This window comes from Anomaloglossus baeobatrachus, chromosome 6 (assembly GCF_048569485.1).
Source record: "Anomaloglossus baeobatrachus isolate aAnoBae1 chromosome 6, aAnoBae1.hap1, whole genome shotgun sequence".
NCBI lineage: Eukaryota > Metazoa > Chordata > Amphibia > Anura > Aromobatidae > Anomaloglossus > Anomaloglossus baeobatrachus.
In genome coordinates, this window is record NC_134358.1 from 24,715,603 (window position 1) to 24,733,934 (window position 18,332).

At 39.0% G+C, this 18,332-nt stretch overlaps 1 protein-coding gene across 1 annotated transcript in view; it reads left to right on the forward strand.

The window, feature by feature from the left end:
* Positions 1-18,332, forward strand: part of TRAPPC9 (trafficking protein particle complex subunit 9) — a 707,343-nt gene that overhangs the window by 99,885 nt on the left and 589,126 nt on the right. The window contains exons 13-14 of the mRNA XM_075352837.1: positions 8,052-8,178; positions 17,572-17,704. Coding sequence (XP_075208952.1) covers positions 8,052-8,178; positions 17,572-17,704 — 260 coding nt within the window. The remainder of the gene's footprint in view (positions 1-8,051; positions 8,179-17,571; positions 17,705-18,332) is intronic.

An 18,332-nucleotide genomic window follows, 5' to 3' on the forward strand; every position in this document is an offset into this window, starting at 1 on the left:
TTTTATTTTTTCCATCCTCGTTATCATTGACTGTTTAACTATTTAATATCCAGTATAAGTAGAAATAAATTTAAAAAAAAAAGAAAAATCTTTACTATTTTTTTTTTATTTTTTCCATCCTCGTTATCATTGACTGTTTATTTAATAGCCAGGATAAGTAAAAATAAATAAAAAAAAAAAATCTTTCCTATTTTTTTTTTATTTTTTCCATCCTCGTTATCATTGACTGTTTATGTAATGTCCAGGATAAGTGGAAATAAATTAAAAAAAAATCATTAAAAAATATCCTTTATTTTTGCGATACAACATGTCGCATCCACGTGCGGCCGACCCATCACTTTCAAGCTGAAATAAAAATAAAAATAAATAAAAATTGGGGGAAATTTTGGATCAAACAGTATTTTATTGCAATGCTAGGGGGCGCTATATTAGGAAAATGGATCCAAAATCTCCTTTACTTCCAGCTCTGGAGGTCAGAAAGAGAATATGAGCTTAAGGATAAATTGGAGACTGATATTTTTAGAGTCTAGGGTTTTTGATGGATTAGTGGCCATTTTTTGCCATCCGTTGTCCTTGTCTTTTTTTTTTTGTCTTATTGCAAGGCAAATGTTATGTTAGTGGACTGTGGTCCTCATAATGTTGACTGCATTGCTGCTAAAGAGAAAGGGTTAAAAAAGCAAACAAATTAGAGGATGATAGAATAAAATAATCATTATTTTTTATTTATTTATTTTTTTCATTCACCCGATTCCAAACTGACATTTTTTTCATTGTTATTTATCTTTTGCAATTTTTTTTCTCTCAAAAAACCATAACTTATTTTTGGTTTTCTTCTTCTACATTGCTGAATGGAGGCTTTTTTTTTTTCTGGATGAGCGGTATTTTTTAATCACTGTTTTAACTTTTATTTCCAAAATCATTAATTCACATTATCTATCTATTTATTTATTTATTTTCTATCTATATTTCAAACCAGAAGTTTCCCTCTGCTCTCTATACAGACACATCTGCAGGTTTTTCCCTCCGCTCTATACAGACACATCTACAGATATTCTCCTTTGCTCTCTATAAAGACACATCTGCAGGTTTTTCCCCCTGCTCTCTATAAAGACACATCTACAGGTTTTTCCCTCTTTTCTCTATACAGACACATCTGCAGGTTTTTCCCTCCGCCCTCTATAAAGACACATCTGCAGGTTTTTCCCTCCGCCCTCTATAAAGACACATCTGCAGGTTTTTCCCTCTGCTCTCTATAAAGACACATCTGCAGGTTTTTCCCTCCGCTCTATACAGACACATCTACAGATATTCTCCTTTGCTCTCTATAAAGACACATCTGCAGGATTTTCCCTCCGCCCTCTATAAAGACACATCTGCAGGTTTTTCTCTCCGCCCTCTACACACACATCTGCAGGTTTTTCCCTTCGCCCTCTATAAAGACACATCTGCAGGTTTTTCCCTCCGCTCTCTATAAAGACACATCTGCAGGTTTTTCCCCCTGCTCTCTATAAAGACACATCTACAGGTTTTTCCCTCTTTTTCTCTATACAGACACATCTGCAGGTTTTTCCCTCCGCCCTCTATAAAGACACATCTGCAGGTTTTTCCCTCTGCTCTCTATAAAGACACATCTGCATATGTTTCCCTCCGCTCTCTATATAGACACATCTGCAGGTTTTTCCCTCCGCTCTCTATACAGACACATCTGCATATGTTTCCCTCCGCTCTCTATATAGACGCATCTGCAGGTTTTTCCCTCCGCTCTCTATACAGACACATCTGCAGGTTTTTCCCTCCGCCCTCTATATAGACACATCTGCAAGTTTTTCCCTCCTCTCTCTATACAGACACATCTGCAGGTTTTTCCCTCTGCTCTCTATAAAGACACATCTGCATGTTTTTCTCTCCGCCCTCTATACAGACACATCTGCAGGTTTTTCCCTCCGCCCTCTATAAAGACACATCTGCAGGTTTTTCCCTCTGCTCTCTATAAAGACACATCTACAGGTTTTTCTCACTTTCTGACATGAAATCAGAATAAACTTTTACCTTTTTAGGTCAATTAGGAACAATAATTATTTCTATTTACCAAATGCCAGAATAATGAGAGAGAGAATGTTTTCAGGCATTTTTATTATTTTCTGCAAAGTCAAAAGTTTACGTACACTAAGAGTACTATGACAATATGGGACCGCCCATATGATGATGTCATGTCTTTGGAAGCTTCTGATAGGTTTATTGGCAACATGTGAGTTAATTACAGACACACCTGTGGATGTATTGTAATGCACACCTGAAACACACGGCTTCTCTGTGCAGCATCATGGGAAAGTCAAAAGAAATCAGCCAAGATCTCAGGAAGATAATTGTGGATTGCACAAGTCTGGTTCATCCTTGGGTGCAATTTCCAGATACCTGAAGGTGCCTCGTTCATCTGTACAAACAATTTTACGTATGTATAAACCAATCGGGAATGTCCAGCCGTCATACCGCTCAGGAAGGAGACGGGTTCTGTGTACCAGAGAAGAACGTGCTTTGGTCAGACATGTGCATATCAGCCCAAGAACAAAAGCAAAAGACCTCGTGAAGATGCTGGCGGAAGCTGGTAAGATTGTGTCATTATCCACAGTGAAACAAGTACTGTATCAACATGGGCTGAAAGGCCACTTGGTCAGGTTCTGAGAGTGAGAAAGGATTGACCAGCTAACTGCTGTACACAAATCAATAGGCTGAAGAGAGCTAACTCCTCAATCTGGAATGTAACTACTGCGCACACTTGGCCAGGCTTTGGTGGTCAAGGCTTTGGGAAACAAGCTGTACACTATATATGAAAAAAGCTCTCATTGCAAGAGAATAAGATAGACTGAAGAGAGCTGACTAGTATCTCAAGAGTTAACTACTTAATCTGGAATGTAACTACTGTGCACATTTGCCCAGGCTTTGGTGATCAAGCCTTTGGAAATCAAGCTGTACGCTATGTAAGAAAAAAGCGCTCATTGCCAGAGAATAACATTGGCTAGACTGGAGAGAGCTAACCGGTATCTCAAGAGTTAACTTCTCAATCTGGAAATCTGGAATGTAACTGCTGTGCACACTCTGTCAGGTTTTGGGAAACAAGCTGTACACTATGTAAAAGCAAAGCTCTCATTGCCAGAGAATAAGATTGGCTAGGCTGCAGAGAGCTGACTAGTATCTCAAGAGTTAACTCCTCAATCTCGAATGTAACTACTGCGCACACTTGGCCAGGCTTTGGTGGTCAAGCCTTTGGGAAACAAGCTGTACACTATGTAAGAAAAAAGCTCTCATTGCAAGAGAATAAGAGTGTATACAATTGTAACAGACCCTAATCTGTGAAAACTATCAGATCTGTACATAATTTGTATCTCTGGTTGTTAACTTTTGACTTGTATCAAGAAGAGGTGATGGGGAGAATGGTTTGGGACAGAAATACAAAGCCCAGTAAAAAGCTGCACAACTAAGCTCATGGGTTATATAGAAGCTGTCAATTTCCATGAATATGTAACTCTTACCTGGTGTTTATTTTGGTCCTACACCCTGGCCCCTTCTTCTCTGCTTGCAAATCTAGTCTTGTTAGCCAAAGGGGTGTGGTCTTCAACCCATCTGGATGTTTTCTTGATGACCACACCCTGTTGGATAAAATTACTAGATTTGTAAATGGAGGAGGAGTAACAGAGAGGGACAGGAACATTTTAGGGCAAGTGACAGGTCATGTTTGTAACTTTTTGTCTTTTTTGGTCCCATCAGATATTTGTAATTCCCTTTTCATCCTTTCCTGTGTTGTACGATTTCTTGTTACATTTGTACGAGGAGGTAGAGCATTGGATCTTGATTCCGTTTGTATAAAGCCGCGTCGCATCTTCTCGTCTCTTCGTTGACATTTACATTCGCTGTTCACGTCCCGCGCTGTGTTTTTTTCTGTACGTCTTTCGCTGCACAGTGACAAGCGCCTGAACGATTGCCGGAGCTCACCGAATCCTCAGCTCACCCCCTTATTGATTGTCAGGCACAAGTGGAGCTTTAGCTTCTATTTTTTTTCTTTATGTTTAATTAGAAGAAATAATCTGTCTTGTTCCCGACCAAGAGACATTATATTAATAACCATCTCACAGTCTCTACTGGGACAGGTAAAAAGTACAGAGACGGCAGAGAGAAGCGTGCAAGACATGAATGCAGACGAGAGGGAGGGAAAGATACAATACTGTACATGGGGGCAGTATTATAGCAGTTATATTCTTGTACATAGGAGCAGTATTATAGTAGTTATATTCTTGTACATAGGGGCAGTATTATAGTAGTTATATTCTTGTATATAGGGGGCAGTATTATAGTAGTTATATTCTTGTATATAGGAGCAGTATTATAGTAGTTATATTCTTGTACATAGGGGCAGTATTATAGTAGTTATATTCTTGTACATAGGGGCAGTATTATAGTAGTTATATTCTTGTACATAGGAGCAGTATTATAGTAGTTATATTCTTGTATATAGGGGGCAGTATTATAGTAGTTATATTCTTGTACATAGGAGCAGTATTATAGTAGTTATATTCTTGTACATAGGAGGCAGTATTATAGTAGTTATATTCTTGTATATAGGGGGCAGTATTATAGTAGTTATATTCTTGTACGTAGGAGGCATTATTATAGTAGTTATATTCTTGTACATAGGAGCAGTATTATAGTAGTTATATTCTTGTACATAGGAGCAGTATTATAGTAGTTATATTCTTGTATATAGGGGGCAGTATTATAGTAGTTATATTCTTGTACATAGGGGCAGTATTATAGTAGTTATATTCTTGTACATAGGAGCAGTATTATAGTAGTTATATTCTTGTATATAGGGGGCAGTATTATAGTAGTTATATTCTTGTACATAGGGGCAGTATTATAGTAGTTATATTCTTGTACATAGGAGCAGTATTATAGTAGTTATATTCTTGTATATAGGGGGCAGTATTATAGTAGTTATATTCTTGTACATAGGGGCAGTATTATAGTAGTTATATTCTTGTACATAGGGGCAGTATTCTAGTAGTTATATTCTTGTACATAGGAGGCAGTATTCTAGTAGTTATATTCTTGTACATAGGAGCAGTATTATAGTAGTTATATTCTTGTACATAGGGGCAGTATTATAGTAGTTATATTCTTGTATATAGGGGCAGTATTATAGTAGTTATATTCTTGTACATAGGAGGCAGTATTATAGTAGTTATATTCTTGTATATAGGGGCAGTATTATAGTAGTTATATTCTTGTACATAGGGGCAGTATTATAGTAGTTATATTCTTGTACATAGGAGGCAGTATTATAGTAGTTATATTCTTGTACATAGGAGCAGTATTATAGTAGTTATATTCTTGTATATAGAGGGCAGTATTATAGTAGTTATATTCTTGTACATAGGGGCAGTATTATAGTAGTTATATTCTTGTATATAGGGGGCAGTATTATAGTAGTTATATTCTTGTACATAGGAGCAGTATTATAGTAGTTATATTCTTGTACATAGGGGCAGTATTATAGTAGTTATATTGTTGTACATAGGAGGCAGTATTATAGTAGTTATATTCTTGTATATAGGGGGCAGTATTATAGTAGTTATATTCTTGTACGTAGGAGGCAGTATTATAGTAGTTATATTCTTGTACATAGGAGCAGTATTATAGTAGTTATATTCTTGTACATAGGAGCAGTATTATAGTAGTTATATTCTTGTACATAGGAGCAGTATTATAGTAGTTATATTCTTGTATATAGGGGGCATTATTATAGTAGTTATATTCTTGTACATAGGGGCAGTATTATAGTAGTTATATTCTTGTACATAGGAGGCAGTATTCTAGTAGTTATATTCTTGTACATAGGAGCAGTATTATAGTAGTTATATTCTTGTATATAGGGGGCAGTATTATAGTAGTTATATTCTTGTACATAGGGGCAGTTTTATAGTAGTTATATTCTTGTATATAGGGGGCAGTATTATAGTAGTTATATTCTTGCACATGGGGCAATATTATAGTAGTTATATTCTTGTACATAGGGGCAATATTATAGTAGTTATATTCTTGTATATAGGGGGCAGTATTATAGTAGTTATATTCTTGTACATAGGGGCAATATTATAGTAGTTATATTCTTGTACATAGGGGCAATATTATAGTAGTTATATTCTTGTACATAGGGGCAGTATTATAGTAGTTATATTCTTGCACATAGAGGGCAGTATTATAGTAGTTATATTCTTGTACATAGAGGGCAGTATTATAGTAGTTATATTCTTGTACATAGGAGGCAGTATTCTAGTAGTTATATTCTTGTACATAGGAGGCAGTATTCTAGTAGTTATATTCTTGTACATAGGAGCAGTATTATAGTAGTTATATTCTTGTACATAGGGGCAGTATTATAGTAGTTATATTCTTGTATATAAGGGCAGTATTATAGTAGTTATATTCTTGTACATAGGAGGCAGTATTATAGTAGTTATATTCTTGTATATAGGGGGCAGTATTATAGTAGTTATATTCTTGTACATAGGGGCAGTATTATAGTAGTTAGATTCTTGTATATAGGGGGCAGTATTATAGTAGTTATATTCTTGCACATGGGGCAATATTATAGTAGTTATATTCTTGTACATAGGGGCAATATTATAGTAGTTATATTCTTGTACATAGGGGCAATATTATAGTAGTTATATTCTTGTACATAGGGGCAGTATTATAGTAGTTATATTCTTGCACATAGAGGGCAGTATTATAGTAGTTATATTCTTCTACATATGGGGCAGTATTATAGTAGTTATATTCTTGTACATAGGAGGCAGTATTCTAGTAGTTATATTCTTGTACATAGGAGGCAGTATTCTAGTAGTTATATTCTTGTACATAGGAGCAGTATTATAGTAGTTATATTCTTGTACATAGGGGCAGTATTATAGTAGTTATATTCTTGTATATAGGGGCAGTATTATAGTAGTTATATTCTTGTACATAGGAGGCAGTATTATAGTAGTTATATTCTTGTATATAGGGGGCAGTATTATAGTAGTTATATTCTTGTACATAGGGGCAGTATTATAGTAGTTAGATTCTTGTATATAGGGGGCAGTATTATAGTAGTTATATTCTTGCACATGGGGCAATATTATAGTAGTTATATTCTTGTACTTAGGGGCAATATTATAGTAGTTATATTCTTGTATATAGGGGGCAGTATTATAGTAGTTATATTCTTGTACATAGGGGCAATATTATAGTAGTTATATTCTTGTACATAGGGGCAATATTATAGTAGTTATATTCTTGTACATAGGGGCAGTATTATAGTAGTTATATTCTTGCACATAGAGGGCAGTATTATAGTAGTTATATTCTTGTACATAGGGGCAATATTATAGTAGTTATATTCTTGTATATAGAGGGCAGTATTATAGTAGTTATATTCTTGTACATAGGGACAGTATTATAGTATTTATATTCTTGTACATAGGAGCAGTATTATAGTAGTTATATTCTTGTACATAGGGGCAATATTATAGTAGTTATATTCTTGTACATAGGGGCAATATTATAGTAGTTATATTCTTGTACATAGGGGCAGTATTATAGTAGTTATATTCTTGCACATAGAGGGCAGTATTATAGTAGTTATATTCTTGTACATAGGGGCAATATTATAGTAGTTATATTCTTGTACATAGGGACAGTATTATAGTATTTATATTCTTGTACATAGGAGCAGTATTATAGTAGTTATATTCTTGTACATAGGAGGCAGTATTATAGTAGTATAGTGTGTATGTATGTGTGTATATATATATATATATATATATATATATAAATATATATATAAATACATACACACAGTGTGTGTGTTTATATAAAAAATATTCTTGTATATAGGGGTAATTATTGATATTTATTTTGCACAGCGTGGTATCAGATTTTTCAGTGTGTCGTCCTTGCTCCTTATACATGTATAGTGTGTATACAGTGTGTACAGTTTTTCTTTTTGATTGCAGGGGCTGCTGACCAGCGGGGTGGAGTTTGAGTCTCTCCCAGCAGCGCTGTCACTTCCTGCAGAATCCGGCCTGTATCCTGTGACTTTGGTTGGGGTACCCAGGACCACCGGGCAGATATCAGTCAATGGTAAGCCCTCCAACAAGTTAAGTGTGTGTTGTCTATGCAGTAATGCTTTTCTTCAGAGGCCTTATCTGGGATCTCTTAAAGGGAATCTGTCACCAGATATTTCCTCCCCCATCTGAGAGCAGCGTGATGTAGAGGCAGAGACCCTGATTCCAGCGATGTGTCACTTACTGAGCTTTTTGCTATCATTGTGATAAAATCAATCTTTTCTCTTCTGCCGATCTAGCTGTTATACAGAGCTCATAAATATGCTGGACTACCTGCAGCACGCCAAGTAGTCCTGTAATGATAATCTCCTGCTGATTAAACAGTGATTTTATCAAAACTACAGTAAGTGACACATCACAGGAATCGGGGTCTCTGTGCCTACATAATGCCGCTGAATCCAAAATTGTATTACCCTATACAGATTCTGGTCCGAATATGCTCAGGACACCCCCCTCCCCCATTTGTATTCTAATATCTGAGCCTTCTTAGAACAGAAGAGACTTTTTGGCAATCTCCTGATTGGTCAGCCCGTCTGTCACTCATTGTAGCCGGTCTTCTGAGCGCACTGCGCCTGCACCGTCCGGCGTCTGTCAGTGCCGCTGAGGACAGTAGAGCGGTATCGTTACCCTCCCCCGATCTTTACATTCAGATTCTAGATCTCGCGTCCCTTTAAGAACAGAAGAACAAACTTCATTATTGTTACATTTCAAGTTTTCAGAATTTTACAGCAGTTTTTGGTGACGGCGTAATTACTGGATTTGCCCTCGTGAGAACAGTTCCCCGGCTCCTGCACCTGCTGATTGCATCGACCTTTCTTGTATATTTCGGGACGTAAGACAAATCTGAACACGCCTCTACGCGTCTGCCGGAATTGTTTACTGCAAAACGAGAGATCGATCAAGATGACAAGTGGTTTAATGAATCCGACGCGTCTGACGATGGCTAATCACAGGATAGTCTGTATAGGATTGCTGCATTATATCTCCGTATAGTCAGTGGGGCAGAGGGAGGAAGACGATGTACGGAATTGTTCACTTTGGCCACTTGTACCAGAACCCCCCACGGCCTACAGCAAAATCAACAGGTGTGAACAGTGCTCTAAAATAACAAAGGCTAGTTTCACACTTGCGTTGGGTTGAATCCGCTGGGTCCGTTGACGCATCCATTATTTTTGTGTTGTCAACGGATGCAACGGGTCCGTTATTTCACAGGAATCCGTTAGCTGATTCCTGTGAAATAACGGACCCGTTGCATCCGTCTTTTTTTTTTCCCTAATTTTTTTCATTCTGGGCATGCTCAGTAGAAATTAGTGGAATCCAGCGGCGGATTCCGTTGTAAAGCACTTTGCAACGGAATCCGCCACCATAGGGATCCATTATAACTATTGACGGATGTAACGGAATCCGCCGCTCGGCGTCATTTTAACGCAAGCACTTAACGTTACATGCTGCGTTCCTTCAGCCCAGCGGAAGCAACGCAGGTCCATCACTCGCAATCCGTCCTCCATACAAGTTTATGGGAAGCAGCGGAATCCGCTAACGGATTCCGCTGTTTTCCAAAACGGCGGACTGCAACTGAAGGAAAACAACACAAGTGTGAAAGTACCCAAATAGTGTATTCAGCCGCACATATTACTGCCATTCCCGCTCTATGCTGGCCTCTCTCCAGCGACATCTCTACATGTAACGGTTGCGGCCAAACATTATGGGGTCCAAGGTACCGAAACCACCCCCCCGGCATGTCTGCATGGGAGAACGCTATTTGAGAATGGTGTTTTTATATTTATGTGTGTTTAATTGTAGCTGCTGGAATCTACTGCCGAAAATCTGCAACAAAATCCTCTCCAAAATCAGCAGGATTCCATGCAGAATTTGTGTCTGATTTCCCTGTAGATTTTTTGGTCATATTTCCTATAGAACATATACCGTAGCGACTTTAAGGCTATGTGCGCACGCTGCGGATTTGCCGCAGATTTGCTGCTGAAAATGTGTCTAACATTTCTGCAGTCATTCCCCAGCAAAATCTATGGGTTTTAAAAAATGCTGTGCGCACACTGCGTTTTTTATACCTGCAGTTTTATCCACTGATTTTCCGCTGCGGAATTAATGAGCATGTCACTTCTTTTCCGCAGGTACGTGCGGTTTTTGCCATTGATAATGGTAAAATATCCACAGGGACCAAGCTGCGGAAAAAACGCGTCAAATCAGCGCTAAATCAGTGTCAAATCCGCTGTAAAACCGCATGCAGATTTCATTGCAGTTTTGGTGCGTTTTTTTTTACTGCGGGTGCAGGATTCTTTAAGAGGGTCCGGTTTTTCCTTAAGAAAAAGTCACTTTCTAGTGTGCACATGTGGCCTTAGTCCAAACATTATTATTTATAGCAGCTGAGAGAAATATTGGTAATTACCACTTAAATTGGAAAAATCTTCTCATGAAGAATCAACAAATAAACTTTATTTTTTTTATAAAAAAAAATAAATAAAAATATTGACTCGTAGAATACAATTGTTACACTGTTTATTGCACAAGAGAAAAAACAATAAACGTCAACGGATTTTTTTTTCTTTCACCCAAAAGTATATAAGTATTATTCAATAAATTATATACAGTAAGGAAAATAAGTATTTGATACGCTTCCAATTTTGCACGTTTTCTCCCTACAAAGAATGGAAAGGTCTGTAATTTGTATCATAGGTAACTTCAACTGTGACCGAATAAAAAAATCTATAAAATCCCATTGTATGAAATATATATATATATATATATATATATATATATATATATATATATATATATATATATATATATATATATAATTTTTTTTTATATATATATATATATATATATATATAATTTTTTTTATATATATATATATATATATATATATTTTTTTTTTTTTATATACATATATATATATATATATATATATATATATATATGTATATATATATGTATATATATATATATATATATATATATATATGTGTATATATATATACATATATATATATGTATATATATATATATATATGTGTGTGTATATATATATACAAATATAAATATATAAAATAATATATAATAAAAATAAAATAAAATAATATATATATATATTTATATACATATATATATATATATATGTATAAATAAAAATAATTACATTAAGGCTGTGTGCACACAGTGCATTTTTTTGTTTTTTTATGCAGTTTTTTCACAAAATTGCATGCAAATTCTTATGCCAGCAAAGTCAATGAGAATCCTGACGTTTTGTGCAGGTGTTGCTTTTTTTTCCCTTGCAGATTTGGTGCAGAAATAAATCTGTAGCATCTCAATTTTTCTTAGTGTTTTTGCAGCATTTATGCACCCTACAATGCATGTTTTTTTTTTGCCAAGAGATGCAGATTTGGTGCAGAAATGTCTGCAACTAAATACTCGCATACTTGTGCATGTGCACAAAGAATAAGAAGCTCCTACTTTGCACTCATTACCTTTATTAATTGCACCTGTTTGAACTTACCGGTATAAAAAACACCTGTCCACACAATCAATCACTCTCCAACCTCTCCACCATGGTCAAAACCAGAGAGCTGTCTAAAGACACCAGGGACAAAATTATAGACCCGCACAAGACAGGGATGGGGCTATAGGACAATAGGCAAGCAGCTTGGTGAGAAGGCAACAACTGTTGGTGCAATTATTAGAGAATGGAACAAACAGAAGCGGACTTTTCGTGGAGTAAGAATGATTTTAAGAAAGGTCAGGAATCAGCCCAGAAGTACATGGGTGGACTTGGTCAATGACCTGAACAGAACTGGGACCCCAGTCTCAAAGATTACCATTAGTAACACACTACATAGTCATAGACTAAAATCCTGCATGGCACACAAGATCTCCCTGCTCACGCCAGGACAAGTCCATGCCTGTTTAAATTTCATCAGTGACCATCTGGATGATCCAGAGGAAGCATGGGAGAAGGTCATGTGTCAGAAGAGACCAAAATAGAACTTTTGGCTATCAACTCCAGTCGCCGTTTTTGGAGGAAGAAGAAGGATTAGTACAACCCCCAGAACACCGTCCCATCTGTGAAGCATGGTGGTGGAAGCATCAGACTGCACCTTATTGAAGAGAGGATGGATGGGGTGTATTGTGCGATTTTAGCCAACAACCTTGTTCCCTTAGTAAAAGTTTTAAACAGACAGGCAGCATGACAATAACCTGAAACACAAAACCAGAGCAACTGAGGAGCTGCTCTGCAAGAAGCATTTCAAGGTCTTGGTGTGGCCTAGCCAGTCTCCAGACCTGAACCCAATAGAAGAATCTTTGGAGGAGCTGAAATTCAATGTTGGCCAGTGACAGCCCCAAAACCTGAAAGATCTGGAGAAATCTGTATGGAGAAGTGACTTAGAAGATTCGGAGAAGATCCGTATAGAGGAATGACCTGAAAGACCTGGAGAACATGTGTATGGAGGAGTGACCTGAAAAATCTGGAGAAGATCTGTATGGAGGAGTGACCTGAAAAATCTGGAGAAGACCTGTATGGAGGAGCGACCTGAAAGATCTGGAGAAGATCTGTATGGAGGAGTGACCTGAAAAATCTGGAGAAGACCTGTATGGAGGAGCGACCTGAAAGATCTGGAGAAGATCTGTATGGAAGAGTGACCTAAAAGATCTGGAGAAGATCTGTATGGAGGAGTGACCTGAAAGATCTGGAGAAAATCTGTATGGAGGAGTGACCTGAAAGATCTAGAGAAGATCTGTATGGAGGAGTGACCTGAAAAATCTGGAGAAGACCTGTATGGAGGAGCGACCTGAAAGATCTGGAGAAGATCTGTATGGAGGAGTGACCTGAAAGATCTGGAGAAGATCTGTATGGAGGAGTGACCTGAAAAATCTGGAGAAGACCTGTATGGAGGAGTGACCTGAAAGATCTGGACAAGATCCGTCTGGAGGAGTGACCTGAAAGATCTGGAGAAGATCTGTATGGAGGAGTGACCTGAAAAATCTGGAGAAGATCTGTATGGAGGAGTGACCTGAAAGATCTGGGGAAGATCTGTATGGAGGAGTGACCTGAAAGATCTGGAGAAGTTCTGTATGGAGGAGTGACTTGAAAGATCTGGAGAAGATCTGCATGGAGGAGTGACCTGAAAGATCTTGAGAAGTTCTGTATGGAGGAGTGACCTGAAAGATATGGAGAAGATCTGTATGGAGGAGTAACCTGAAAGATCTGGAGAGGATCTGTATCGAGGATTGACCTGAAAGATCTGGAGAAGATCTGTATGGAGGAGTGACCTGAATTATCTGGAGAAGATCTGTATAGAGGAGTGACCTGAAAGATCTGGAGAAGATCTGTATGGAGAAGTGACCTGAATTATCTGGAGAAGATCTATATGAAGACGTAGCCAAAATCCCTCCTGCAGTGTGTGCAAACCTGGTCAAGATCTACAGGAAACGTCCGACCTCTCTAACTGCCAACAAAGGTTTCTACCAAATATTAAGTTCTGTTTTGCTATTGTATCAAATACTTATTCCATGCAATAAAATGTAAATTATTTATAAAATCATACAATGTGATTTTCTGGATTTTTTTATTCTGTCACAGTTGAATTTACCTATGATAAAAATTACAGCCCTCTCCATTCTTTGTAGGTGGGGAAATTGCGAAATCGGCAGAGGATTAAATACTTATTTTCCCTACGATAAGTGAGCAGACCCCCGCAGACTTCAGTCTACTGAATCGGTGATTTCTCGCAGTGAAATTTAGATGTTTGAAGACCCAAAATGGAGCACAGCACATTCTTGTGTGGAGGGGTGTTAGTGGACCAGGTCTATGCTAGTAACCAGTTTGGGAAACCACTGTCTCATTTTATTAAGCAGCTTCTTATATTTAAACCTTATCTTATTTCGAGAAGACTTCCAACTTTTTTGATCCTAAAGGACCAAGGACCCGAACTGAAATGCCAAGTTCTTCTTACACTTGTCCACCGGATGCGAGTCGTGTTGGACGTAACCCAATTATGGACACGTCCAACCATTGTCAAAGACGTTTTTGAGAGTCGTTGAGATCCCTGACTCTTCCTTCTAAGGGTTCCTTCTTTACGTGTCCCTCAAGACTTCTCGTCGGCTTTTATCCAGCAGTGCAGTGGTTGCTTATCTTTTAGTATTCTTTCCCCACGTTGGGTTTGTAGCATCTAAGGAGCAGAACTTCCTACGACTCACACATGTCCCAGCATCTCAATAAATAAATTATAGAGAATCAGATGCAAATTTATGGCAGCGAGAACGGCTCACAGCTTGAAGACCCAACTATCGGGGAGATGTAATGAGCTGTGCCTCAGGTGGGAGCTTCATGTCCCTTCTATTTAAAGCCGTGTTCACATCATTGAGCAAGACTGGTATTAAAGTATTAAGTCAGCCAAGGATCTGAAGGAGCAGAATTAACTTTTACACCTGGATATACATTTATCCAGATGGAGGATTTTACTGGACTCTTGCATTTATCCGATACTGGGCAATGAATTTTTGTTTGGCTAATCCTCGTGGTTGTCTTGTTATAAGGTAATTTTACAAGTAAGGGTACGGTGGATTAAAAAAGGAAACCTCGGTTTTTGACGATGATCTGTCCCAAAACAATCGGCGAAATCCGAAATTGCTGAAAACTATTTCCATATGAATCAATGTAAATCCAATTAATTCCTTTTAGACACTCTAAAATACAGTACATACCATACCAAAAATACATTTTATAGAGAACTAGCTGTAGTACCCGGGCGTTGCCCGGGATAGTAACTGTCTCTGACTTTCTCCCAGTCTCTGTCTGTCTCTGTCTGTCTGTCTCTGTCTCTTTCCCTGCCCGTCTGTCTCTTTGCCCGTCTGTCTCTTTGCCCGTCTGTCTCTTTGCCCGTCTGTCTCTTTGCCCGTCTGTCTCTTTGCCCGTCTGTCTCTTTGCCCGTCTGTCTCTTTGCCCGTCTGTCTGTTTTCCAGGTCTGTCTGTTTTCCAGGTCTGTCTGTTTTCCAGGTCTGTCTGTTTTCCAGGTCTGTCTGTTTTCCAGGTCTGTCTGTTTTCCAGGTCTGTCTCTTTTCCAGGTCTGTCTCTTTTCCAGGTCTGTCTCTTTTCCAGGTCTGTCTCTTTTCCAGGTCTGTCTCTTTTCCCATCTGTCTTTGTCTGTCTCTTTCCCTGTCTGTGTTTGTCTGCCTCTGTCTCTTTGACTGTGTGTCTCTGTCTGTCTCTATCCTTCTCGAGAGAGAGGGAGAAAAAAACAAAACAAAAAAAAACCACACGGATCCGGATCGTGCACCCAGAATCCCGCGTCCGGATCGGACTCGGATCTGCCGTTCAAACCGTGCGGATCCAGATTTTGCCGATCCGGGTTCGCTCAACACTACTCACGATTGCAGAGAAAACTAGGTATCTCATTGGGTCATGTAAAGAAGAAGCAAAGTTTCTCATAGAAAAAAACAGGTTGCCTGTTGCATCCATGCATAGAGTAAGTCTTAAACACATTGGCAGAGGAAGAGTGGTTTCTCATTGGGTACATGCACAAAAGAAACCATTTTCTCATTGGGTACATGCGCAGAGGAAATTGGTTTCACATTAGTTACGTGCGCAGAGGAAACTGGTTTCTCATTGGGTTCATGTGCAGTGGAAAACTGGTTTCTCATTTGGTTCATGTTCACGGGAAACCGGTTTTTCGTTGGGTTCATGCTTGGAGGACACCGGTTTCTCATTTGGTAGATGTGCAAAGGAAACTGGTTTCACATTGGCTACAAGTACAGAGGAAACCGGTTTCTCATTGGGTTCATGCACAGAGGAAACTGGTTTCTCAGTGGGATCATGTGCAGAGGAAACTTGTTCCTCACTGGGTTCATGCACAGAGGGAACAGTTTTCTCATTGGATTCATGCACAGTAGAAACCGGTTTCTCATTGGGTCCATGCACAGTAGAAACCGGTTTCTCATTGAGTTTTTGCTTTCCTATTGCCGTAAATGTGCACAGGAAACCAGTTTCTCATTGGCTACATGCGCAGAGGAAATCGGTTTCTCATTGGCTACATGCGCAGACAGAGGAAACCGGTTTCTCATTGGGCTCATGCTTGGAGGAAACCGGTTTCTCATTGGCTACATGTGCAGAGGAAATTGGTTTCTCATTGGGTTCATGCTTGGAGGAAACCGGTTTCTCATTGGGTTTATGCTTAGAGGAAACCGGTTTCTCATTGGGTTCATGCACAGAAGAAATCAGTTTCTCAATGAGCAGAGGAAAACCAGTTTCTCATTGGGTTCATGCGCATAGCAAAACTGGTTTCTCATTGGGTTCATGTGCACAGGAAACTAGTTCGTGATTGGGTTCATGCACGCAGGAAACCAGTTTCTCATTTACTTCATGCGCAGAGGAAACTGATTTCTTATTGGTTCATGCACAGAGGAAACTGTTTTCTCATTGGGTACATGCGCAGATGAAACTGCTTTCTTGTTGGGCTCATGCGCAGAGGAAACTGGTTTTTCATTGGCTGCATACTCAGAGGAAACCGGTTCCTGTGTTAGGTTCATGCGCAGAGGAAACCGCTTTCTCTTTGTATTCATGCGCAGACAAACCGGTTTCTTATTGGCTACATGTGCAGAGGAAACCGGTTTCTCATTGGCTACATGCACAGAGGAAATCAGTTTCTCGTTGGGTACATGCACAGAAGTAATCAGTTTTTTATTGGGTTCATGTGCAGATGAAACTGGTTTCCTATTGGGTTAACAGGCAGGGGACACCAGTTTCTCATTGGGTTCATGTTCACGGGAACCTAGTTTTTCATTAGGTACATGCGTGGATGAAGCAGAATTTCGTTGAGGTCATGCACTAACAAAGCCAGGTGTCTTCTTAGGTGAAAGGGCTAGTGAAACTCTGACGTAGGCACATGCACAGTGGAAGCCAGATGTCTCCTTGGGCGCATGCGCACAGTCATCCAGGATTCTTGTTGGGTGCATGCACAGAGGAAGCGAGGTTTTTTCGTATAGCTTCTCCATGCCCTTATGCCCCTTTTGCATTGCATACACTAAGGAAGCCAGGTTTTTAAAGTAGCCCTCGTGCAGCAGAAGCTTCTCAATGGGCGCGTTACCCCTACCTCATCCCAAGACATTCACTTTAAGGGGGCTGGTCTCCAGTGTTTTTCAACGCCCTTTCCTCTCTTCTGTTGCGGCTCATGGTGCAGTTCTGATCTGGGAATGTAAGTCTATGGATGTAATCAGTGCACTTATGGGGGACCCTCCTCAGGACAACCCTTGTGTATCGGCGACCCCTCGTATTTAGGAGAAGGCTCCAACTTCTGCATCTTCTTACCATTCATTGTGCCCGAATCGATGGGAAATTGCATATATTACGCAGGTGTAGAGGCCTTATTCTGATTGCCCACTGTCCTCTCCTCTGCAGGTTATCACACGTCAGTATTTGGGGTGTACAGCGACTGTCTTCTCGACAACCTCCCTGGCCTCAAGAACGATGGCTGTGCGGTGGATGTAATTCCGGCTCTGCCAAGATTACAGATCAGCACCTCATTACCCAGGCAAGTAATTACAATGCTGAGATGCCCGCTCGTCAGGGGCTCAGTCCCCTGCCCTGCATCGCTGGGGTCCGGGGCTCAAATCTGATCAACGACAACACTTTAATGGCCTTATCTTCTCCCCGGGTTTACCGTACTCGAAACACTCCACCATGGAGGAGCAGTGTATGGCTTTGTACTGCATGAAATGCAATGTGTCGTCATCACCCGTTACCTAAATCAGGTTTTTATGTTAAAGGTTTTTTTATTTAATATTGTTTTATAATATTTTTTTCATTTTTCCATCTAAATATCTAATAATGTTTCAATTTTCACAGTGGTTAGCAAGCCTAATATTAGACGCATACTTTCTTTTTTGTATAGCAGACTTTTCACCAGTCTCATTGTCATCGCAGACTGTATTTTAACAGGTAACACATAATAGAGTAAATAACAATAGATAACACAGGATCCACCATTCATAATAGGCAATGTCACAGCTCACCTCCCTCTCCTCCTGTACAATGACTGATAACACCTCTATAAACAATAGATATCACCGGATGCACCATTCACAATAGATGTCACAGCTCACCTCCTCCTCTGGTAAAATGACTGATAACACCTCTATATACAATAGATAACGCCGGAT